Below are 25000 nucleotides of genomic sequence, written 5' to 3' on the forward strand. Positions count from 1 at the left end.
GTGTGTGTGTGTGTGTGTGTGTGTGTGTGTGTGTGTGTGTGTGTGTGTGTGTGTGTGTGTGTTTGTGTGTGTGTGTGTGTGTGTGTGTGTGTGTGTGTGTGTGTGTGTGTGTGTGTGTGTGTGTGTGTTTGTGTGTGTTTGTGTGTTAATTTTGTACTTAATGGGTTAAGAAATATGACAGTGAATATTGAAGGAGTTTTAATGCAGTGATATTGAACTGGTCCCATTGTGGTGAATCTGTTCTCTGCAATGGTGAATCTGCACAAGGATGACTGAATGTTTCAGAGTCAGAGAGGGTTGACAGGGTCGCTATGCCAGAGATGACACGAGACTCTTGCAATACTCAGGCTAAAACATATTGATTTTGCCGGACAGTCTGAGGCTAACGTTTGCAAGAGGTGCCAAGCATTAGTCAGCAGCTTTCACTCTGTGGAAACGCAGCACGCCGGGCGCTGGAACGCTCACTGCGACTGTGTCCTGTCTGCTCGGTGCTGAGTGGCAGCAAATCAGAATGTGCGAACATTCCTGAAAAGTGTTCCGTCGCAAAACACTCAATGCTGATTGGTTAAAGATAGGAAGGGCTCGGAAGAGGGTGGGGGGCAAGTTCTCTCTCCAGGTCACCATCAAAGTGCGAGACTGTCTGAAAGCGAGGGATGCAAACAGAAATTCTGTAGCAGCTGTTTCTTTCAAAGCACGTTTCAGATCTGCCGCCACGGGCAAACGTTTTGCATAATGCTTGCTCGCTGTACTGCTTCACAATCACCTTGCAGCAAGGCTGGTTTCACTTCTGAGCCATTTAAAAACGGTCCATAAATCCATCCATTGACTGCTGCCCTTTCCCTGGGTCTGCTAGCTGGGGGTATGTGCTGCTGAAGATTACAGTCAGACTAGCAGTTTTCTTAGCGTTCGTTAGCTGTAGTGTTATTTTCGCTCCTTTCCACTTTATTGCAAAGTGTGAGGCTCTTATACTCTCTGAACAGCCTCCCTCTGCTCTGTGCTGCTGGAGCAGAGAAAGTGAAAGACAAAGGGAGGCTCTTATACTCTCTGAACAGCCTCCCTCTGCTCTGTGCTGGTGGAACAGAGAAAGAGAAAGTGTAGGCTCTTATACTCTTTGAACAGCCTCCCTCTGATGAATAAATAAGTGAGAAGGAAGGGCAGAGTTCTGTAATACAGTGTGTGCACAGGGTGTGATTGTGAGTGTTGGGAGACTCTGAAGGGGGTTAGCGAGGGCAGTCATGAGCCAGCGGCACTGCATCTGCTCCTCCTGAGAGATCTCAGGCTTTCATACTCAGCACTAATGCATTTCCTGTAAATATTTATAGACCGTCTTCTCTTCTTTCATTTCATACCACCAACAAGAGCTCGCCAGACAAACCTTTTAATATCTTAATATTGTTATTAACAAAGAAGACTGCGCGGCGATCTGATTCAAGCATTCAGAATTCTAAAAGGTATTGACAATGTCGACCCAGGGGGGGCTTTTTCGACCTGAAAAAAGAAACAAGGGCCAGGGGTCAGATAAAGGGGCATTCAGAACAGAAAATAGGAGGCACTTTTTTACACAGAGAATTGCGAGGGTCTGGAATCAACTCCCCAGTAATGTTTTTGAAGCTGACACCCTGGGATCCTTCAAGAAGCTGCTTGATGAGATTCTGGGATCAATAAGCTACTGACAACCAAACGAGCAAGATGGGCCGAATGGCCTCCTCTCGTTTATAAACTTTCTTCTGTTCTTCTATGGCTGTAATGTTATTGTTTTTTTTCAGCTATGTCAATGGGGGCTTGGCTGTTTATTCGTCTATTACACAGCTCATCAAAAGACACTCAGTAACAAAACAACACCACCTGTTTCGCTGGAAAGCAAATTTTTTTTTTTTTGTGCTGTGTCTGTGTGTGACTGATCCCTCATGTTTTCTTCAATGGTGTGTGTATTGTAGTGAATGAAAAAGACATGCAAATTAGGGACATCTGGCAGCCCTTGTCATTGTAATGGACGAGACAGATTATTTCTCTGATTTCCTGTAAAGAGAAATACTGAAGGACTGCAAGTCTTTCTCAATACATGCTATAGTTGTGGATTGCAAATTTGCTTGCATGTGTTGCCCAGTGGAGGCTGCAGTGGATAATGAGACATCCAGATGGGAGCCACAGAAACGCTCGATGGCTGTTTGGTGTCTTGTTACTTTGCTACATTATCAGCTTGCTAAAATGCCATTGTGTGAAAGGAATCCTTTTTTTTTTTAATCAAATCTAATTTCTCACATGCTCATGGGATTAGGGTGATAACGAGCGGAAACGAACTGGATTTGAACGCGACTGACGTCAAGACAGACGGTTTGCGGCTAAAAATAACGTTTTTTAATTCACTTTCTCCAATAAAAAAAGAAATATGTGCTATAGCTGTACAGCTCTGGCTAACAATGTAGCATCGCCTAGAATTTTGGGAGTGAGACTGAATTAAAAACAAAACAAACAAACAAACAAAAAAAATTCTACATTTGCTCCTGTTTGAAGATTGCTGATCCTCTCTTAATAACATTTTTAAAATACCGTCCATGCAATTCAAGCATATTCTGAAATACATTCATACAGGTGTAAATCTAAACCCTAAAAACTGAAAGACCCTGTTGTTCCCTTTTTGAGACAGTATGAGAGCGTTCTCTAAAAGCTGTTGCTTTGCTCTTTGACTTTTCTTGTCCTGTTTTTCGCTCTTGTTTTTGCACAGCTGTCGGACCAGCAATCGTAAGAGCCTCATTCTGACAAGCACCTCCCCCACGCTGCCCCGCCCACACTCCCCCCTGCCAGGACATATCGGTAAGCACCTAGGACAAGGTGATCAGAGTCTGCTGTGTATTATAAAGACATTTCAGAGGGCTGGATCTCATCAATATCAGGGTCTAGTGCTGTATATTATAAAGACATTTCAGAGGGCTGGATCTCATCAATATCAGGGTCTAGTGCTGTATATTATAAAGACATTTCAGAGGGCTGGATCTCATCAATATCAGGGTCTAGTGCTGTGTATTATAAAGACATTTCAGAGGGCTGTGTCTCATCAATATCAGGGTCTAGTGCTGTATATTATAAAGACATTTCAGAGGGCTGGATCTCATCAATATCAGGGTCTAGTGCTGTATATTATAAAGACATTTCAGAGGGCTGTGTCTCATCAATATCAGGGTCTAGTGCTGTATATTATAAAGACATTTCAGAGGGCTGGGTCTCATCAATATCAGGGTCTAGTGCTGTGTATTATAAAGACATTTCAGAGGGCTGTGTCTCATCAATATCAGGGTCTAGTGCTGTATATTATAAAGACATTTCAGAGGGCTGTGTCTCATCAATATCAGGGTCTAGTGCTGTATATTATAAAGACATTTCAGAGGGCTGGATCTCATCAATATCAGGGTCTAGTGCTATATATTACAAAGACATTTCTGAGGGCTGGAATATCTTTATAATATATGTGAACGAGCAAAACTCTTAAGAGCTTGTGGTTCTAATCCAATCCAACCACATCAAACTGCACTCAGACGAGCACACCTTCACCCCAGGCTCAGTCTAGATTCTGCTGCTACCAGTTAAACAAACTCCATAGGAACTGAAAGCCCGGCCGGATTTTGGAGCGGATACACGGCGGGTCGAAGTGGGTAACATGAAAATAAATCAATGAGAAATGAGAAAGACAGATTGATTCCACAGAGTGCCCTGGTGTCTGCTGAATTGACCACTTACCCATGATACCAGGTTGAATGAAGCGGTTTTGTTTGAGTTTTCTGGGATCTGCTTTTTCGAAGTGGGACTGGAAGTATTGATGCGTCCCTAAGAATAACGGCGATACCCCTGAAAGAATGTGGCTCAAAGGATTTGAACAAATGCTGGAGATGCAGCATGGATACAGGACCCCAAACCTACAGAAATTGTCCAGGCTGTGAAATCTCTTTTTGGGGAGAAAAACGTCAATCCTTTTGTTTAATGTACCCGATTGTGTGGTTCCGTTTTCAGCTGGACTCGTCACAGTTTCTCTGTTTCCTGTCTTGCAGGGACCAGCCCGTTGGACAGCCCCCGAAACTTCTCTCCCAGCACCCCGGCTCACTTCTCCTTCGCCTCCTCGAGAAGGTAACCATTCAGAGTTTAAATCCCGGCTCAGCCATCGACTCGCTGTGTGTGTCCATGAGCAAGTCACTGAACCTCCTTGTGCTGCGTCCTTCGGATGAGACGCCAAACAAGCGAGGTCCTATTGGAAGAGACTCTGCAGCAGCATCAGTTGTTGATGATGCAGAGCTCACCCTCCTAGTCTCTGTAAGTCGCTTTGGGTAAGATTCTGGATCTGCTGGTTTCTGTGTTAACTCTGTCTTGCTGCCTCTCTCCCTCTCTCTTTCTCTCTCTCTCTCTCTCTCTCTCTCTCTCTCTCTCTCTCTCTCTCTCTCTCTCTCTCTCTCTCTCTCTCTCTCTCTCTCTCTCTCCCTTTCAGGGCGGATGGGCGACGCTGGTCTCTGGCTTCTTTGCCTTCATCTGGTTATGGAACCAACACCCCCAGCTCCACTGTATCGGTGAGTCCTGTATATGCTGTCCTGGTGTCTCCGCGCCTTCTATTGCACATCGCCCGGTATAAATAAGGTTTTCTCCTTTTTCTTCCTCCTGTTGTCTCCAGTCCTCTTCCTCGTCCCAGGAGCGTCTCCACCAGCTTCCCTTCCAGCCCACGATGGACGAGCTGCACTTCCTGTCAAAGCACTTCGGCAGCACGGAGAGTATCACCGACGACGATGGGGGGAGAAGGTCGCCGGCCATGCGCCCCCGCTCTCGCAGCCTCAGGTATTACCACTGAATTCCAGTCTGTATTAGCACTGGATTCAGTTCTGTATTAGCACTGAATTCAAGTCTGTATTAGCACTGAATTCAAGTCTGTATTAGCACTGAATTCAAGTCTGTATTAGCACTGAATTCAAGTCTGTATTAGCACTGAATTCCAGTCTGTATTAGCACTGAATTCCAGTCTGTATTAGCACTGGATTCAGGTCTGTATTAGCACTGAATTCTAGTCTGTATTAGCACTGAATTCAAGTCTGTATTAGAACTGAATTCAAGTCTGTATTAGCACTGAATTCCAGTCTGTATTAGCACTGGATTCAGTTCTGTATTAGCCTGAATTCAAGTCTGTATTAGCACTGAATTCAAGTCTGTATTAGCACTGAATTCAAGTCTGTATTAGCACTGGATTCAGTTCTGTATTAGCCTGAATTCAAGTCTGTATTAGCACTGAATTCAAGTCTGTATTAGCACTGAATTCCAGTCTGTATTAGAACTGAATTCAAGTCTGTATTAGCACTGAATTCCAGTCTGTATTAGCACTGAATTCCAGTCTGTATTAGCACTGAATTCCAGTCTGTATTAGCTGTGCAGTGTTGCGAGGGTCAGTGAGCCCATATCTTGTCTATTTCAGCCCGGGGCGATCTCCCTCCTGCTATGACAATGAGATAGTGATGATGAACCATGTTTACAAGGAGAGGTTCCCGAAGGTAGGACTTCTTCAACCAGACTGCAGACACTGGAACAGCACAGTGCTGTGCTAACCACCCCCCACACTGAGACCTGCATGAACCTGCGCACAGAGGGAGGGGAGGGCAGTCACTGGAACAGCACAGTGCTGTGCTAACCACCCCCTACACTGAGACCTGCATGAACCTGCGTACAGAGGGAGGGGAGGGCAGTCACTGGAACAGCACAGTGCTGTGCTAACTAACCCCTACACTGAGACCTGCATGAACCTTCGCACAGAGGGAGGGGAGGGCAGTCACTGGAACAGCACAGTGCTGTGCTAACCACCCCCCACACTGAGACCTGCATGAACCTGCGTACAGAGGGAGGGGAGGGCAGACACTGGAACAGCACAGTGCTGTGCTAACCACCCCCTACACTGAGACCTGCATGAACCTGCGTACAGAGGGAGGGGAGGGCAGACACTGGAACAGCACAGTGCTGTGCTAACCACCCCCTACACTGAGACCTGCATGAACCTGCGTACAGAGGGAGGGGAGGGCAGACACTGGAACAGCACAGTGCTGTGCTAACCACCCCCCACACTGAGACCTGCATGAACCTGCGTACAGAGGGAGGGGAGGGCAAACACTGGAACAGCACAGTGCTGTGCTAACCACCCCCTACACTGAGACCTGCATGAACCTGCGTACAGAGGGAGGGGAGGGCAGACACTGGAACAGCACAGTGCTGTTCTAGTGTGTGGTTCTAGAGTGTGTGATCGTGTGGTTTGGTTCTAGAGTGTGTGGTTGTGTGGTTTGGTTCTATAGTGTGTGGTTGTGTGGTGTGGTTCTAGAGTGTGTGGTTGCGTGGTGTGGTTCTAGAGTGTGTGGTGTGGTTTGGTTCTAGAGTGTGTGGTTGTGTGGTGTGGTTCTAGAGTGTGTGGTGTGGTTCTAGAGTGTCTGGTCGTGTGGTTTGGTTCTAGAGTGTGGTTGTGTGGTGTGGTTCTAGAGTGTCTGGTCATATGGTTTGGTTCTAGAGTGTGGTTGTGTGGTGTGGTTCTAGAGTGTGTGGTTGTGTGGTGTGGTTCTAGAGTGTGTGGTTGTGTGGTGTGGTTCTAGAGTGTCTGGTTGTGTGGTTTCCTAGGCGACGGCTCAGATGGAGGAGCGGCTTGCAGAGTTCATCACGCTCTTTTCCCCGGAGAGCGTCCTCCCCCTGGCCGACGGGGTCCTCAGCTTCATCCACCACCAGATTGCAGAGCTGGCCAGGGATTGCCTGGACAAATCGCACGAGGGCCTCATCACCACGGTCTACTTCCTCGAGCTGCAGGAGAACCTGGAGAAGATGCTGCAGGATGTGAGTGTGAAAAAAAACAGCTGAGCTTTTAGATCATCCAACTCACATAACCCTGTGCTAATGCTCTGCCTCTCTCCCTCCCCCTCTACCTGTCTGTCCCTCTCTCCCTCTCGCTCCCTCCCCCTCTCCCCCTCTTCCTCTCCCTCCCCCCCTCTCTCTCTTTCTCCTTCTCCCTCCCCCGTCCCTCTCCCTCGCCCTCTCTCCCTCTCCCACTGCCTCTCCCTGTCCTTCTCCCTCTCCCTCTACCTCTCCCTCTCCCTCTCTCCCTCTCGCTCCCTCCCCCTCTCCCTCTCCCTCTACCTCTCTCCCTATCTCTCCCTCTGCCCCTACCTCTCTGTGTCCCTCTCTCCCTCTCCCTCTCCCTCTCTTCCTCTCCCTCCCCCTCTCTCTCTCCTTCTCCTTCTCGCTCTCCCACTGCCTCTCCCTGTCCTTCTCCCTCTCTCTCTACCTCTCCCTGTCCCTCTCTCCCTCTCCCTCTACCTCTCTCCCTCTCCTGACAGGCCTATGAGCGCTCGGAGAGCTCGGAGGTCACCTTTGTCACCCAGCTAGTTAAGAAGCTGTTCATCATCATCTCCAGGCCAGCTCGTCTGCTCGAGTGTCTGGTTCGTACTGACTCACTGAGAGCGGCTTCTCCTTCACTGACTATGACCTATTGAACAGTGCAAGAGCTTCTAAATCAAACATTTTAAAACACTGCAAAACTAGCTGTGCGGAGATGACAGTGGTGTGTGCAGCAACCACACGCACACTGACCGCTGGTCACTACAGCAGGAGGCGCATCAGTGGGTTATTGACTGGTCCTAATGCTGTGAGGAGCAGGTGCAGGAGCAGATAACATAATTAGAGATGGTAATCTCACATCGATTTCAGCTTTGAGGCTCAGCGCTGACCGAGCCTGCAAGCTGAAGTTAATATCCCTGGGTTTGGTATGTGAACAGTGCACTGCCAGCTCCTGTCATGTTTGAAAAAAATAGTGCATGTTTCTCTGGTCACATTTATGCCAGTACACAGATGTGTCAGAAAAGAGAGGGTTCGGTTCTAGGGTTAGAGTCAGGGCTATGTTGTGCAGAAAGCTTTCCAGATTAAGTACATTGGAACTAAGATTATGATTGTGTATCACTTACATCAAAGTGCACAGCAGGGCACAGATTACATTGCTTGAGTCAAACACGCTAGCAAGGGTTTCCTGCAGTGAAAAAGTGCATCCATCCAGACTAAATCTAAGCAGTGCCAATCTCCAGGTGGCTTCATTAGTGTGACTTTGAGCACTGGCGTGGCATCTCATTGCATTGAACTGACTGGAGAGGCGAGGGCTGGATGCACGCTGCTGTCAGCGTCATTATCTCGTCCGTGCCGGCACGCAGAAAGGCCACACTGTGGAACGGTGTTCAAAACAGCAGACCACATTGAGTCCCCTCTTTTGCCAGGAGTTTAACCCAGAGGAGTTTTATCACCTGTTGGAAGCAGCGGAGGACCATGCCAAAGAGGGACACCTGATGAAGACAGACATCCCGCGGTACATCATCAGCCAGCTGGGACTGACCCGGGACCCCCTGGAGGGTGAGGGAAAAGTTTACTAGAGTGGACAGCTCCGGCCAAAAGTACTGCATCACCCTCTGGAGCTCGCCAGCTCTGCTTCGTGAAGGCTGCTGAGGAATGTTAGGTTAACATATTGAATTGCACGCCTCTTTGTAGTTTTCCCAGATGCTTAAACTGACGGGAGACTTTCACAATATCATTTTGCAGTTCCTTTGATTACACGATGTTAACTAAATTCATATAGTTTTTTTTTTAATGTTGTCTCAGTGCTAAATTTCTAGGTGCTGCACAATTTTTGGCCCGAGCTGTAGGACGGTAGAATGCAAAGCCAGGTGCGGCGAAGGAGAATAAACCCGTTGTGAAAACGTGATGGATGAATACGAAAGCCAGGGATTTCATCCAGTCTGCCTGCTTTTTTTTTTGTTTTTCAGAAATGGTGAATCTCCAGAGCTACGACAGTGAGGGTCCCAACACTCCCGAGACAGACGACACCGTCGAGGTGCGCAAATCTCTTTCCATCGGTGTGATAAAACAGGAGCAAAATCTTCCTTGACTCACTGCAAGCTGTCACTTCGGAGCAGCAATTAGAAACAGAACAAGGGAAGCACTTTTATGCGTGGAAATATCAGCCAATCAGCACTCGGGGTTTCATAGTCTTTGCTAATGTAGCAGGGAAGAGGCTGGGCGTGAACCGGCCTCTCAACCGCTCTGCAAAAGAGCCGTGGCTTCACCTCGCCGACGGGAGACAGACTCTGTCAGGGCAGTGCCACGCACAACACTGCCCTCTGCAGACAGGTGTCTTCCTGTGCATACGCTGTGCAGCTTCGTTTATAGTTGACCCTGGCTGCAGGATCCGCTTCTGTGATTTCTAGTAAGTCAGTACAGTGCGGATTGTGGCGTGCGTCTCTTAGAGTAAGGATTTGAACCCAGCTCAGCGAGGCAGACAGGAATGCAGGGGCTAGCCAGCGAGACACTGCTCTGAGCTCCGTGCGGTGAGCTGCAGTGTAAGGTTCATCCAGGATTTGAAGCTTGCTCTTCGGCTTTCCTCCGCGTGGGATTTAACAGCTGTTTGAAGACTGGGGTGATGTGATTAGAGACCGATTTCTAACGCAGCGCTGTTCTTTAATCTCAGGGGCAGGTGAAGATGATGAAGGCCCCGAGCGAAGGAGACTTTCAGACTGTCAAACTCATCAGCAACGGAGCGTACGGGTGAGCGGACTTCCTGCTTCATTTCCGCGTCACACAATATATCCCCCCCCCAGGAACGAATATTCAACGAATACTGGTTCCCACTTATTTTGGTAACAAAGTGATCTTTCTTTGCATGTCTGTAACTCTGCACTAGAACATTAATTTTAAGACCACTTTCCCTCTCCTTGAACCCCAACCCAACTTTATAACACCCAGTCCCTTCTGACAGCTCCAGACTCACCTGCAATAATATATATATATATATATATATACAGCTAAGGACAAATGTTTTGCATCACCTAGAATTGTCGGACATAAAAAATACATTTCGAAAAATGTCCCATTTTTCAATTGTCAGTTTTTCTGTTAAGCATCTGGGAAAAACTACAAAGCGATGTGCAATTCAGTGAACATTTCAGCTGGTTTCCTTTGACTTGATGAAGCACAGGGGATTAATTCTATAGGGGGATGCAAAACCTTTGGCCACAGCTGCGCGCTGCGGTAACTGGAGCAGCACAGCGCATGCTGCAGTCCAGTGTAATGTGCGCAGCATGCGCTGAGCTGCTGCCCAGAGAGCTGACAGCACTGTGCTCTGCTGCAGCGCCGTGTACCTGGTCCGACACAGTGACACCCGGCAGCGCTTTGCCATGAAGAAGATCAACAAGCAGAATCTGATCCTGAGGAACCAGATCCAGCAGGCCTTCGTGGAACGAGACATCCTGACCTTCGCGGAGAACCCCTTCGTGGTCAGCATGTTCTGCTCCTTCGAGACGCGCCGTCACCTGTGCATGGTCATGGAGTACGTGGAAGGTATGGGGGGGGTTGACAGCTTTTCTGGTTTTTGAAATCGGCCCGTTAATGAATGCATTGATTGAATACCTTTTAAAATGCTTATTAATAATAAATAATAATATAGCGCCTTTCATAGTGGACCTCCATCACAAAGCGCTTTATAATATACGAGACTAGGGCGTGTGAACTGTGCATCAGCTGCAGAGTCACTTACAAGAACATCTCACCCTGCAAGACAGAGCACAAGGAGGTTCAGTGACTTGCTCAGGGTCACACAGTGAGTTGAGCTGGGATTTGAACCCGGGACCTCCTGGTTCCAAGCTCGTCTCTTTAACCACCAGACCACGGCAACACGGTGGATTTTGGAACTGACCCCGTAGCATGTTGTGTGACACTGGGACTGCCTCGCTGCGATGGCCCGGGCTGTCCCTCTGTGCATTCCCGACTCCTGATCTGTCTTTCCCTGTTCCAGGAGGGGACTGTGCCACTCTGCTGAAGAGCATCGGCGCCCTGCCGGTGGAAATGTCCAGCCTCTACTTCGCCGAGACAGTGCTGGCGCTGGAGTACCTGCATAATTATGGGATTGTGCATCGGGACCTCAAACCAGATAAGTAAGAAGGGTCCAGGCGGAGCAGCCTGCCTGCTGTCTTTAATTCAGAGACACGCTGCTCTTTTTAACCTCTGCAGTTCTGTTTCTCTTCAAAGGAGGTTTAAGATATTAAGACTTTACTCTCTAAACCTGCTTTTTGATTTTGCTTGGAGAAGCGTCCTGCACTAAACAGACTTGCGTGTTCCGCTCTGTGACAGTGTGTTTCTTCAAGCTCCTGGGCAGGGTGGGTCTTGCAGAGCTGAATATTTTGTAGCATGATTTGCCTGGAATGCTCAGTCCCGCATTTAGGGTTTCTCCAGACAAGCGCCAAGCAGCTCCAGATCAGAGATAAAGGCTGAACTGAGAGAATGATAAGCACTCGGTATTCAAGCAGCAAACCCCCCCCCCCAAAAACCTCAGAGTGATTGACGCATCAGGAGAGCCAATCCTTGCTGGAAGCTGGCAGATCTTCCCTCCTACTCTTCTGTATTGAAACCCTGCCTGTTTTTTTTTTTTTTCTGCCCGGCAGTCTTTTGATCACGTCAATGGGACACATCAAGCTGACAGACTTCGGACTGTCTAAGATGGGTCTGATGAGCCTGACCACCAATCTGTACGAGGGGCACATCGAGAAGGATGCCAGGGAGTTTCTGGATAAGCAGGTCAGAGCCGGGGCAGGGTGGCAGCTGGGGCTCTTACCCGCCTCTAATTGATCTCTCTCGTTCTGTGTGGGGTGGGTCTGCATGACATAGACGACACAGGGAGAACGATGCAAACAAACACATTCATTTTTGTTTTTTTTGTCTGCCCAGTAATTCTTTTGGCATTAATTTTGCACCTGATTTAAATGCTTTTCCAAACAGTTTTTTATTTTTTTGCACTGAATTTAAAGCTAGTGTTGGTGAATGGGATAATAACTGCCTTTTGTCAAGCTGACAGAACCAGCTCTTCAAGGGGTATTAGTTTCTTCATTATATATATATATCTTCATTTAGCCTATATCTGAGTGCCCTGATTCTATTGCCTTTTAATCAACCCTTTGCCATCCTTCCTGAAATTCATTCAAAATCCCTCCGTTGCGAGACCGGAATGATTTCTCCAGAGTTCCAGAGAAACTGTCAAGAGATGAATGAGGAGGGCGGCTCGATGAATGCTGGTCTGAAAGAGGTCTTCTTCATTCTGTAATAAATCGAAATGAATGCGGAAAATTGGGCCACTGATGGCGTGTTTTGAGGTGCTGATTCTGGGCGGGTCAGCCTGCCCCCCCCCCTCTCTCTCTGAGCTGTGTGTGGGTGTGCGTTGCAGGTGTGCGGGACCCCTGAGTACATTGCCCCCGAGGTGATCCTGAGACAGGGCTACGGGAAACCAGTGGACTGGTGGGCGATGGGCATCATCCTGTATGAGTTCCTGGTGGGGTGGCAAAACTCCTTTGGTGACACCCCCGGCTCCTCGACAAACCTTCCAGTAGTCGCCATTTGGACAGGTCATCAGCGGTAGATACCCCCGCGGGGGGAGGGTCTGGGGGTCTGGGGGCTCCTGCACTTTTAATTCCAGGACCAAGTGACGAAGAAAGGAAGCAAAAACTGTCTGTTTAGCCAAAGAAGAATGAAGTCTTTAAAATCTCAATAGGATTTGACATAGTTAACCCAGACCATCCCTTAAGCGCAGTGCAGAAACTAAAGTGTAACGTTTGTGTAAAGTTTTATGTAAAGTTTGTGTAAAGTTTTGTGTAAAGCTTGCATACATTTTTTTTGTAATGTTTGTGTTAATGCATCTTGATTTGTTTCTAACAAACAAAACTAATACCAGTTGTCTGTCTGTCCAGATGAGATCGCCTGGCCGGAGGCTGACGAAGCTCTCCCTCTTGACGCCCAGAACCTCATCTCCGCTCTGCTCCAGACCAACCCGCTGCTCCGAGTGGGGACCGGTAAGACAGGACCCAGAACTGAGCCAATGCAAGCTCACCTGTTGGCCCTCTGTTCATTGTGATGAGCTGGGGAGTTCCCTCAAACACGACTAACTCTTCCCCTTCAGCAGCACCATTCTCTTTAAGCTATATCTTAGGAGCCACTATGACGGAACTTGGTAAGGGCATTCCTTAGCATAACTGTGGATCAGCGTGAACACGGGGGGGTAGTGTTGTATCTTAATGTGTTACAGACCCCCCCCCCTCCCCCTGCAGTGTTTACAAGAAACGCTTGGCTGGAGAGAGAGGATTTCTCTTCTGCAGATCGCAGTGTGTCCAGAGCCTTCAGATGCCATGTCCTTATTTTTTATAATTTTGGGTTTTTTTTTTTTTAACTCTTCGCTTGCATTTTTCGGATGCCTGCCGCTGCGAGTGGTTCTTACGGCAGTGTTCTTTCCTTTTCTCTGCGCGTCTCGTGAAGGTGCTTTGACGAGTTGCCTGCCACTGACGTGTGCGGGAGAGGACAGCGCAGATGAAGCAGCTCTGTTTTGTGGCTCTGTTTTTTTCCCAGGTGGTGCTCACGAGGTGAAGCAGCACCCCTTCTTCAAGGACCTGGACTGGAACAGCCTGCTGAGACAGAAAGCAGAGTTCATTCCTCACCTGGAGTCTGAGGAAGACACCAGCTACTTCGACAGTAAGAGCAGGTCCTAATAACAGGGCAAGACAGCAGCAGCAGGGTTAATATACAGCTGCGGCCAAAAGTTTAGCATTACCTGGAGTTTTAGGATAGATTTTGAAATGTCACAAGTATATGGGAAACTACAAAGCGGTGTGTAATTCAATATGTTAACGGGACATTATGAAGCAGAATGAGTTCATTCTATAGGGTGATGCTAAACTCTGTGTGTGTGTGTGTGTGTGTGTGTGTGTGTGTGTGTGTGTCCGCAGCACGATCGGACCGCTATCAACACATCAATTCGTACGATGATGACGACACTAACGACGATGAACCAGTGGAAATCAAACAGTTCTCTTCCTGCTCTCCCAGATTCAGCAAGGTACGGGCCTGTGTGTGTGTGTGTGTGTGTGTGTGTGTGTGTGTGTGTGTGTCTCTGTGTGTTTTTAAATCCAGTAGTTAACAAAACAGCTGTTTTTCAGGGCACTTCCATTTGTTTTTCCAGCTATGGCCAAAAGTTTTTTCAGATTGAGACATAATTAAAGTCGTTTGACTTTATGAAGCAAAATCAGTTAATTCGATAGGCTGACGCAAAAGTTTTGGCCAGGCCTGCACAGGCTTCAAATGTTTTGAATGAAACAGATGGTGTCGCCAACACAGCTAATGTGAAATCACCCAGGAAGTGACTTCCTGATGATAGCAAGGCAAGCAAACTGAGAACTTTAATTAAACCAGGCAGCGCATCCGAAACATTTACTCAACTGTGTAGTTTTAACCGATTTTTGGGGTGCTGACGCTCGCTGTGTGTTTTTGGGGTGCTGACGCTCGCTGTGTGTTTTTGGGGTGCTGACGCTCGCTGTGTGTTTTTGGGGTGCTGACGCTCGCTGTGTGTTTTTGGGGGTGTTGATGCTCGCTGTGTGTTTTTGGGGTGCTGACGCTCGCTGTGTGTTTTTGGGGTGCTGACGCTCGCTGTGTGTTTTTGGGGGTGTTGATGCTCGCTGTGTGTTTTTGGGGTGCTGACGCTCGCTGTGTGTTTTTGGGGTGCTGACGCTCGCTGCGTGTTTTTTGGGGGTGCTGACGCTCGCTGTGTGTTTTTGGGGTGCTGACACTCGCTGTGTGTTTTTGGGGTGCTGACGCTCGCTGCGTGTTTTTTGGGGGTGCTGACGCTCGCTGTGTGTTTTTGGGGTGCTGACACTCAGTATGTGTTTTTGGGGGTGCAGGTGTACAGCAGTATGGAGCAGCTCTCCCAGCTTGAACACAAGCCCCCCACAGTCACCAAACGGGACCCCAAGAAGCACAGAGATGACAAAGTGACCAAGCGAGAGAGCCTGGGCAGCTTCGGGGTGCGAGAGAAGCAGTGGAGGACCAGCTCCCCAGAGATGTGAGTACCCCAGAACTGCTAGCACTACTAAAGCAACAAGCAACCCCCAAACCCTAAAACTCAGAGCGACACAAAAACCCTTTGGCTGTCTGGTTTGTCCTCGCAGGAAGCGGCTGTCCGCCTCAGAGTCTTCATTCACAGAGAGCGACTCCAGCCCCCCCCTGGCTGTGCGGCGTCGATTCTCCGCTCTCATGGACACGCACCGCTTCGCCTCCCCACTAGAGGGAGACCCTGAGCCGCGGCTCAAACAGACCCAGAGCAAACCCGCCCCAGAGGGAGGGGCTTCCGCCGCCGGCAGCCAATCGGAGCAGAGACCCCCCACGGAAGGCAATGGGGCCGCTGGAGTGGTCCCAGGGGGTGAGCATTCATAAGATGTGTGGCAGTGCCGCTCTCTGTGTGGTTTTGCGTTTCTGTTCATCTCTTGTCATTTATATTGCTTTGTGGTGCTTTTAACTGGAAACCCCCAAGTTGCAATACGTCTCAAAACCGAAACTGAATCTAGCACGAAGAGACAGAACCTCAGGGCAGCTTGTGACCTGAGAACACATACAACCCTTACCGCTGTCCGTTGTGAAGTTATTACTGAAGTAACATGAATTAGACTGCGCTTGTAGATCTCTTGACCCACCCCTCCTGCTCTGCGCTGGATGCCTGACCTCGGCACCACGTCACTGGGTCCTCTCCTTGCACTATTGCCCTGCTATCCTGTCATTGTAGATACAACTTATTGCAATCTTAATTTCTGCTCACAGACAAGTCCCCGAGGAATGGAGAGACTCCCCCAGCTCAGAAGGAGGGCCCGAGCCCCTCTGAGCCCTCGGCCGCCCGCGCCACCAACGACCTGGTCCTGCGAAGAGCCAGACACCAGCAGCTCTGCGGAGACTCGGCTGAGAAACGCAGCTCGAGGTCGGGCACCAAGGTCATCAAGTCGGCTTCCACCACCGCGCTCTCCGTTATCATCCCCGCAGGTACACCCCGGGCCACCAGGGGGGGCTAGAGAGACAGCAGTCGCCACAACAGCACAACTATCTTACCTGTAACCACCAGGGGGGGGCTAGAGAGACAGCAGTCACCACAACAGCACAACTATCTTACCTGTAACAACCAGGGGGGGCTAGAGAGACAGCAGTCACCACAACAGCACAACTATCTTACCTGTAACAACCAGGGGGGGCTAGAGAGACAGCAGTCACCACAACAGCACAACTATCTTACCTGTAACAACCAGGGGGGGCTAGAGAGACAGCAGTCGCCACAACAGCACAACTATCTTACCTGTAACCACCAAGGGGGGGGTAGAGAGATGACAGTCAGTACAACGGCAGATTTCTGTGCACTGTTAAAGAATATTGAAGGAAAATCAGGAAAGTGTGCCTACATGCATGAGTAATGTTTGTGATGGTATTTACTCTGGTGTGTGTGCGTGCGTGCGTGTCTCTTTCTCTTGCAGTGGAGCAGCATGGCGGCTCCCCCTTGGCCAGCCCCATGTCTCCTCGCTCGCTCTCCTCCAACCCCTCGTCCCGGGACTCCTCCCCCAGCCGGGACTACTCTCCGGCAGTCAGCAGCCTGCGCTCCCCCATCACCATCCACCGCTCTGGGAAGAAATACGGCTTCACCCTGAGAGCCATCCGCGTCTACATGGGAGACAGCGACGTGTACAGCGTGCACCACATGGTCTGGGTGAGAGCAGCCAGACTGGGCACTGTTGCACAACCCCCCCTGCGTGTAATCTTATAACACTGCATGCAGCCTTATAATCAGTGCTTGTGCTCCCCCTGACGTTTCTACTCTCCTATTAAAGGTGAAGAGCAATGTAGGAGGACTCAGACATACCCTTTAACATCTCGAAAACCCACAACCCACACCCAGCCCTCCAGCCATCTCTCCACAGGAAGACACACAGCGAGAACCAGATTCTGCATTTTGGGTGTCGCGTTGGACGCCGTTTAACAGAAACGATGTTAATATTGTCTTTGTTCTTTGACGCTAAAAAAAAGTGAATCCTTAAATAGTGGATAGGAGGAGTCCAGCTTTCACAGAAAGGAACGTTTTACAGGAGAGGCGTGACTGAACCTGTGCTGTGTCCTGCTTTGGTTCCTTCTCTTGGCGATGCTGTTGGCTCTGATAACTTCTTGATTTCTCTCTGACAGCACGTAGAGGAGGGAGGCCCCGCCCAGGAGGCAGGGCTCTGTGCCGGTGACCTCATCACGCACGTCAACGGAGAGCCCGTCCACGGATTGGTTCACACAGAGGTCGTGGAGCTCATTCTAAAGGTCAGCGCTTCAGCTGTGGAGAAATCAAAGCCATGCCTTTGAAAAAAAACTTACATGCATTATAAGTTGTGGCCAAAAGTTTTGCATCAGCTAGAGCTGTCAGTTTTTTCGTGAAGCGTATGAAAGTGATGTTCAATATGTTCTCATCACATTGTTCAGCAAGTTTCAATCGACTTTATGAAGCTCAATGAGTTCCTTCTACAAGGGGATGCAAAACATTCTGCCACAGCCTAGTGGGTCCTTGGCTTCTGTCCCGGGTGTTTTCAACGCTCGTCTCCTTTCTTTCTTACCCCGCAGAGTGGGACCAAAGTGACAGTGACGACCACTCCCTTTGAGAACACCTCCATCAAGATCGGACCGGCCCGCAAATCCAGCTACAAATCCAAGATGGCGCGGCGCCACAAGAAGACGGTGGCCAAAGAGGGACAAGACAGGTGGGTGAATCACCAGTCCCCACTGGAAGCTGTTAGGAGCAGCTTCACTTATAATACCACTGGGAGAGCGTGGATCTGCGCTCGGAACGCCAACGACAAAGCGCTGGGAAGGTTTAAAACCATTTAATTGAATTCCGTGTTTTAATGACGTGCATGCAATCTCGTAACACAAACATATCCTGCAACTTTAACATACCTACGTGTAGAAATGAAAAACCTGCAGCCCACAGAGCTCCAGTGATCTCTCTACAGGGAGAAAACAAGACTTGCTTGTCCTCTCTTGCTCTCCGTGAGATCTGTTATTAGCTGTTGTGTCTCGGCTCCTTTTTTTTTTTTTTTTAAAGCATCCACTATGTCTTTGAATTTCCTTTTCACGTCCTAGCCTTGTATTTAATATATTGTGTTTTGTTGATGGTTGTCCACTATGAAAGGCGCTATCTAAAATAAAGGATTGAATGATTGATCTATGCTGTGTAGTGTTACTGATCCCTGGAGACTCGCTCTTCTGATGGTGTTTCGATTGCTTCGTCAGCACAAAGAAACGGAGCTCTCTGTTCCGGAAGATCACCAAGCAGTCGAACCTTCTTCACACGAGCCGGAGTCTGTCCTCCCTGAATCGCTCTCTGTCCTCCAGCGACAGTCTGCCCAGCTCCCCGACTCACAGCCTGTCTGCCAGGTCTCCAACGCAGAGCTATCGCTCCAGCCCCGACACTGCCTACCTGGGTAAGGATTAGTCTTCTTCTTCTTCTTCTTCTTCTTCTTCTTCTTCTTCTTCTTCTTCTTCTTCTTCTTCTTCTTCTTCTTCTTCTTAATTAGTCATTGAGCAGATGCTTTTATCCAAAGACTAGGGAGTGAATTATGAATCATCAACAGCTGCTGCTGCAGAGTCTCTTCCAGTAGGACCTCGTTTGTTTGGCGTCTCATCCGAAGGACGGAGCACAAGGAGGTTCAGTGACTTGCTCAGGGTCTCACACAGCGGGTCACTGATCTGAACCTCCTGGTCTCAAGCCCCTTTCTCTAATCACCAGACCCCCAAGCCTAAGAGCGAGTCCAGCTATCAAAACACTTCCGTCAATAAACCGCCCAGCAATGTAAACATTTATTACAACCCCCCCCTCCCCCCTCCATTGCTTCTGTAGTTTTGATTGGTCGTGCTTATGAACTCAAACCACTGCAACTGAAAATCTTGGGGAAATTATGCAAATTAATGCTTAGCCTAGTTTAATGATGGCTTTAATAAGCCACACACGCAGTTAAAAATAGTCAGAGAAGAGGAACACATGTTTTTCCCTACACGCCAGGAGCTGCAGCTGTCATTAAAGCACTCGGCAGGCAGTGGAAGCGAGGCTGGCTTCCAACTAGCTTCAAATGGGGCAAAGTTCGTTTATAAACGCAAGGCAGTGTACTCGTGAGAGGTCCACTGCTCTCTCTCTCTCTCTCTCTCTCTCTCTCTGTCTATCCAGGTGCCTCATCCCAAAGCAGCTCTTCCGCCTCCAGCACCCCAAACTCTCCTGCTGCCTCCCACCACATGCGCCCCAGCAGCCTGCACGGGCTGTCCCCCAAACTGCACCGGCAGTACCGCTCCGCCCGCTGCAAATCCGCTGGGAACATCCCCCTGTCCCCGCTCGCCCACACCCCGTCCCCGACCCAGTCCTCCCCACCGCCTCCGCCCATCCCGGGACACACTGTCGGAAGCTCCAACACCACCCAGACCTTCCCTGCCAAGCTGCACTCCTCCCCGCCCGTGGTGAGGCCGAGGCCCAAGAGCGCCGAGCCGCCCCGCTCCCCCCTGCTGAAACGGGTGCAGTCCGCGGAGAAGCTGGGCGGCCCGCTGCTCTCCGACAACAAGAAGGTGGTGCTGCGCAAGCACAGCCTGGAGGTGTCCCACTCGGAGTACCGCAAGGAGTCCTTCCACAGCGAGCTGGGGCTGCAGAGCCTGCTGGAGTCGGAGGGGGAGAACGTCGGCCCCTCCTCTTCCTCCTGCGAGAACGGGTCTTTCAAGCAGGCGGCGGTACGAAAGATCGGCCGCCAGGAGTCTCCGCTCAGCAGGGATGCTCTTTTGGTGGGAAGAGCCTCGGAAAAGGCTTCGGAAAAGGCTTTGGAAAAGATTTCGGAAAAGATTTCAGAAAAGGCTTTGGAAAACGTTTCGGAAAAGGCTTTGGAAATGTCTGATGGAAAGACGGGGCAGGAGAGATGCGGGGAAGCAAGGTCAAGCGCTCCCACAGCTCCCGGCTTAATTCCTCCCAAAGAAGACGCTAGGCTACCCTCGGCATCCAAGGAAGCTAAGCCGGGAGATCCAAAGAAATCGCAGAGCGGGGAGCTTCCCAAGCTGGACGGAATGATGGCTGGACACCCATCGGAATGTGGAAGTCCAGGGTCAAGCAAGACAGGAGGGGATCTTCAAAGATCTGGGCAGAAAAGCACCCCGTCCTGTACCCCAGTTCTCGGGACGTCCAAGTTAGAGACGGCTAGCAAAGACTGCAGACCCAAGACCCCAGAGAAAGAGCAGGACAGCAGGGAGTCCGATCCCACGGACAGGAAGCACCAAGAGGTGCAGACTGAGGCCCCCACCTTTATTGGCGCCAGGAGTCAGGACAAAAGCGTCCGGCTGGAGGCAAAGAAAGAGAGTCCAGAGTCTCCCAAAGGACTCCTTCAGACTGGCGCCACATTTCAAGGCAAGACTGGACCGATACCAATGGTGATAGAACCGGTGCTGAGAGAAGAGGGGCAGAAGACAAGTTTGGAGCCGAAGACAAGCCCGGTTGTGACGCGTCAAAGCCAGCCGAAGAGACCAGACTCTGTGGTCAAGGATGCAGCCATGGCAAACTGTTTCAGAGCTTCGGAGAAGAAGGAGAAATGGTTCCTGGAAGTGGTGGAAGAACATACCACTACCATCTCTTCTCCGAGCAAACCGCGGCCTGTTTCTCCCGGGGAGAAATCCAGTTTTGTCACCCAGCTGGCAAGCGTGGCCAAGAACGTCCTGTCGCCAATTAAAACGAGCTCCCCCGGGCCGGAAGGACTCAAGGGAAAAGACAGCCCCAGATCTGTGGAGGAGAAACGGGGGAGCTTTCCAGGAAAGGCCGAGGCTGCGTCCGGGAGCAGGCTGGTTACCTTAGCGACGCAGCAGGGCCTAGTCGGGGCGGCGCAGCCTGACAAAACCGAAAGCTCCCCTAGATATCATTAGCGTTTCTCACTTTAGCAAGGGAAGAAGTTACAAATCGAATGCCTTTTGAAGTTAGAGAACAATGCAAGGTGTGTGGTAGAAGAGAGACTGTGTTGGGAGAGAAAGTATCACTTAAAAGAGATTAAAAAAACAAAGGTGTTTCTGGACCCATAAAGGTTTATATAATATATATATATATATATATATATATATATAATATATATATATATATATATATACTCGGTCGCGAAGTGGTATACGTTATAAATGATAACAGTCTCAATCTGAATGCATGTTCTGTATGTGAGATTAACAAGTGCTTTTACACACAGCGATGCTGAATACTGTGAGCAGCTTGATCTGAAGTGACACCTCTTTCCAGTGTGAAACGGAGAGGAGCTTTCCAGTTTTTTCTTTTGAAGTTTTCTTCCTTTTTTTTTTTTTAAATAAATTATTTAAAGAGCCAGGACCACAAAAAAAAAAAAATGACGTGCAAAAACGAAGACGGTCTTGATGGGAATACAGCTGCGGACAAACGTTTTGCATCACCTAGAATTTCAGGATTGAGGCATCATTTATTTATAGATATATATATATATATATATATATATATATGTGAACATAATTTAGATCTTTTTATTTAACTTAACATAATCAAATAAAACTACACAATGACATGGCAGAAGGTCTATCTGGAAGCTGTACAGCAGCACAGTAGTATTTCATGTTAGATTTTTCGAAATGTCACATATTTTCATTTGTCAGTTTTTCTGTCAAGCACAAGGGAAAACTACAAGCCATTCAATAAGCTAACCTCTCGTTATTCGGCGGGTTTTCGTTCGGTTTTATGACGTTCATTCTACAGGGCGATGCAAAACTTTTAGCCAGAGCTGCATAAGAAGACTTTCTACCGGAATATGGGCCACTGCTGTGGCTTTCTGTCCAATTCCAGACAGACGCGCCCCTCGGGAACGAAGCTCCTCGCTCGCGTCAGAAGCATGCATCCAGAGTGAGCTTATCAGAGACGCGAATGTGCACGGCCAAAGCCACGCACAGTGTGTCTGCCGGTACAGCAGAGCTGGTGTCTTCTAGGCTGCCGAAGCCAGGCTGTCCGAATCTACAGGCACCTCCGCGGGGCTCGGACGGTGGGCTTCGTTTTCTGATGCCATCCTACCTGCACTGCTGCCTTAAAAAGCACTCCTGCAGAGCTGCCTCGCTCCCAGCACAGTCTGACACAGAGGGACGGCTTTGAAACCGCTGAGAGTCATTGAAAGAGCGTGCAAAATATGAATTACAACGTGTGATGTATTTATGTAAAGGTACTATACTTGTATGTGGATTGTATGTGTGTTTGTCAAAATATAGTATGCAAGACTGTTTTTTTTTTATTGTGCCAGAGCAACCCAAAATCGGAATATTTGAGCCAAAATGGGCTTCCCTTTAAATATGAGGCATTTGCCTTTAATTGCAATTTGATAACACCCAAGAGGCAAATTAGTCTTCACCTGTTAGGTATGTTGATATCCCCTCTTTACAAACGGAAAGGACCTAGGTGTTTGTAAGATGGGAATTTTGCCTGCAGTGGAGGTCCAGGTGATGAACGTGGAAGATGTTGCTCTGCCTCTAATGGAACAGGGGTTAAATTTGCAGAAATGAACTTGGTTTTGTGTTAAACCCTCGCTACCCACAATCATTTTAAGGTACTTTTTCCTAGTTTTTTTTTTTTTTTAAAACAATCTCATCTTTGATTATCGATCTCTTTGATTATTGATCTCAATGGCAGAATGCCCTGGGTATGTCCCCAAGCCTGGTTCGTGTTCTCTGTGTCAGTTATATTGGACGCTGGACAGTAAAGGGTTGCAAATGGGGCTCACATGAAAAAAAAAGGAAATATTGACCTTCAAATGAGCAGAGTAGGGTTGAATACACACCATAGACACGTTCTGCAAATCCACACTGAGGTCATTTAAAGGTGAAATAACTTATTGGATAGTTAATTTTTTGACCGTCTCTGTAAGGCAAAATTCCCATATTAAACACTTGGACGGGGGGGGGGGGGGGGGGGGGGGGGGGGGGGGTGTGGGAGACTACGACGGCACAACCCCCCCCCCCCGGGGCGGCTGGGATTCCTTCTCCTCATTGAGCAACAGCGACCCCTGCTGGCCAGACAGCGAGCGCATTCAGAGTGGATAAGGGGCAGGGCTGATCTCTGTCTCCTGGGATGGGTAGCCCCGTCCACCTCTGCTCCGGATTGCTTGGTGGAAAAGCGATTCTGGCTTTGTGAGATCGGAGGACGCTCACCAACCCTCGTCCGCACTGAGGAGACAAAACAGAATTGGACAAACTGGGGGGAAAATACGCCAAAATAATAATTGGTCACAAAAAAACACTTTCTTTTGAGAGTCAATACTTCTACTGAATAATAATAATAATAATAATAATAATAATAATAATAATAATAATAATAATATCAGGTTTTATTTAGTCATGTTTAATTCATCTTCATTTGTATATAAGCACCAATATAAGGGGATAATGACTGTTGATTTATATAAGCAAACATAGATTTACTGTTCTGATTTTTTTTGTTTTTTTTCAAACTAACAAAAAATAAAACAAAGTTATTGCAGGCTAGTACGTCAGTACACTGTGTGATGTGAGATTAGCTCGCTCTGAATATCGTGGAAGGGTTTCGTCATTGTCAGATCCATATTTTAAAGTCGCGTTGTAGAAAATCAATATTCATTGTGAAAGATGAAGGTTTTTTTTAATTTGTTATGTTCTTTAAAAAAAAAGCACTTTATTTAGTTGGTGTTATTGATCTATTTATTGATTTATTTTCTAATTGTATTTAATTATGTTCGTAGCTAACAAAGCAAACCCTGTGTATCTTTTGCACTTCCGTGAGCTTTATCATATGTGTGGTTTTGAAAGAAACGCCCGCACTACAGAAAAAAAGAAAACCTGTCCTTTCATTTTGAAAGCACTCAGTGCTGCGGGAAGTTCTCAGTTTGCATGACGTGTGCTCAGTATATCTGTTACCCTTGCACTTCCTGTTCCAGCTCGCCTCTGCTGTGTTCACGCAGTCATGTTAGCCACTGAAAGCGCGTCAATCAACAGGGGAAGCAGCTGACTGGTTAAACACAGGAGAGAAGCCACTGAAAGAGGAACGTCCCACTCTCCAGGTGCAACCCTATCAGAAAACAAGCCTTGCAAATAGGGATGTCTTTAACCAAGTGTAGTTTTTTATATATATATATATATATATATATATATATATATATATATATATAATATCATATATATATATATGAAAAGTAAATGTTTACTACACCATTATCAAACGCTGCACATGTCAGATCTTTATAACGAATAGAAGTGCTCAAGACTGGAGGATTGATTTTGTTAGCTACGGCTGCTGCTAGGAGTTGGCGGTCCTTGAAGGCCGGTCATTGAACTGGGCTGTATGTTGAGGTTTTGTTCTGTTGTGATTCCACGGGCTTCGTTATTTTGGGAACCTGTTGTATGTTTTCTGATGCACTTTTATCGTGAGCCAAGCTGAACACAAGTGCAGTGCGTGTAATACAATTAAAAGATGATACAAATAACTTGAAAGGCGTTGCGTGTCTCTGTGTGTGTGTCTGTGTCAGTGTGTGTGTGTGCATGTGTGTCAGTGTCAGTGTGTGTCTGTATCAGTGTGTGTGGGCAGGTATTACTATCAATGTGGGGACAAAATTTGAGAAGATCTCCCCACAAAGATAGTAACTCCTGAAAAAAACGAAGCTGTGGGGACGCCCCCTCTTTGTAAAACACCTTTTTAAGAACTAAATATGCCTTTAAAAACAAAACAAACAAACCAACAAACAAAAAACGCCTTTCACCCTGTGTGGAGTTTTATCTGACTAGAGTCAGAAAGAGTAAATAAAAATATAGCGAGAGTCAATGAGAAGACCCCACAAGTGTGGGAATACAAACGTGTGTGTGTGTGCTGGAGAGGGTAAGCGATTTACAAAAATCTACCAAATTCCAGCATCTCGGTAACTCTAACATTGACAATAAAAAACAATAACAAAAGATTTGAGCTCAAACTTTATTAATTTACAGGTATTCTACTTAAAACATCGACATTAGTCAAACCAAATGCCTTGAACTGCTTTCCTAACGCGCAATGAAAAACTACAATCCCCACAATGCAACGCAGAGATCGACCGCGTCATCAGCC

The 25000-nt window shown here is 48.1% G+C and overlaps 1 protein-coding gene across 1 annotated transcript in view; it reads left to right on the plus strand.

Annotated features, from left to right (window-relative positions):
• Positions 1 to 20937, plus strand: part of LOC121304518 (microtubule-associated serine/threonine-protein kinase 1-like) — a 29340-nt gene extending 8403 nt beyond the window's left edge. Inside the window, 26 exon segments of the mRNA XM_041235681.1 lie at positions 2726 to 2814; positions 4044 to 4119; positions 4475 to 4553; positions 4655 to 4815; positions 5444 to 5519; positions 6625 to 6834; positions 7335 to 7436; positions 8262 to 8394; positions 8805 to 8872; positions 9506 to 9582; positions 10166 to 10374; positions 10829 to 10967; positions 11475 to 11607; positions 12251 to 12397; positions 12399 to 12438; positions 12771 to 12872; positions 13423 to 13545; positions 13800 to 13909; positions 14748 to 14908; positions 15015 to 15265; positions 15661 to 15876; positions 16359 to 16588; positions 17059 to 17181; positions 17479 to 17615; positions 18148 to 18338; positions 19079 to 20937. Coding sequence (XP_041091615.1) covers positions 2726 to 2814; positions 4044 to 4119; positions 4475 to 4553; positions 4655 to 4815; positions 5444 to 5519; positions 6625 to 6834; positions 7335 to 7436; positions 8262 to 8394; positions 8805 to 8872; positions 9506 to 9582; positions 10166 to 10374; positions 10829 to 10967; positions 11475 to 11607; positions 12251 to 12397; positions 12399 to 12438; positions 12771 to 12872; positions 13423 to 13545; positions 13800 to 13909; positions 14748 to 14908; positions 15015 to 15265; positions 15661 to 15876; positions 16359 to 16588; positions 17059 to 17181; positions 17479 to 17615; positions 18148 to 18338; positions 19079 to 20799 — 5104 coding nt within the window. The 3' untranslated portion in view covers positions 20800 to 20937.
• Positions 20938 to 25000: the final 4063 nt, after the last annotated feature.

The sequence above is a fragment of the Polyodon spathula genome, chromosome 38 (assembly GCF_017654505.1).
Source record: "Polyodon spathula isolate WHYD16114869_AA chromosome 38, ASM1765450v1, whole genome shotgun sequence".
Classification (NCBI taxonomy): domain Eukaryota; kingdom Metazoa; phylum Chordata; class Actinopteri; order Acipenseriformes; family Polyodontidae; genus Polyodon; species Polyodon spathula.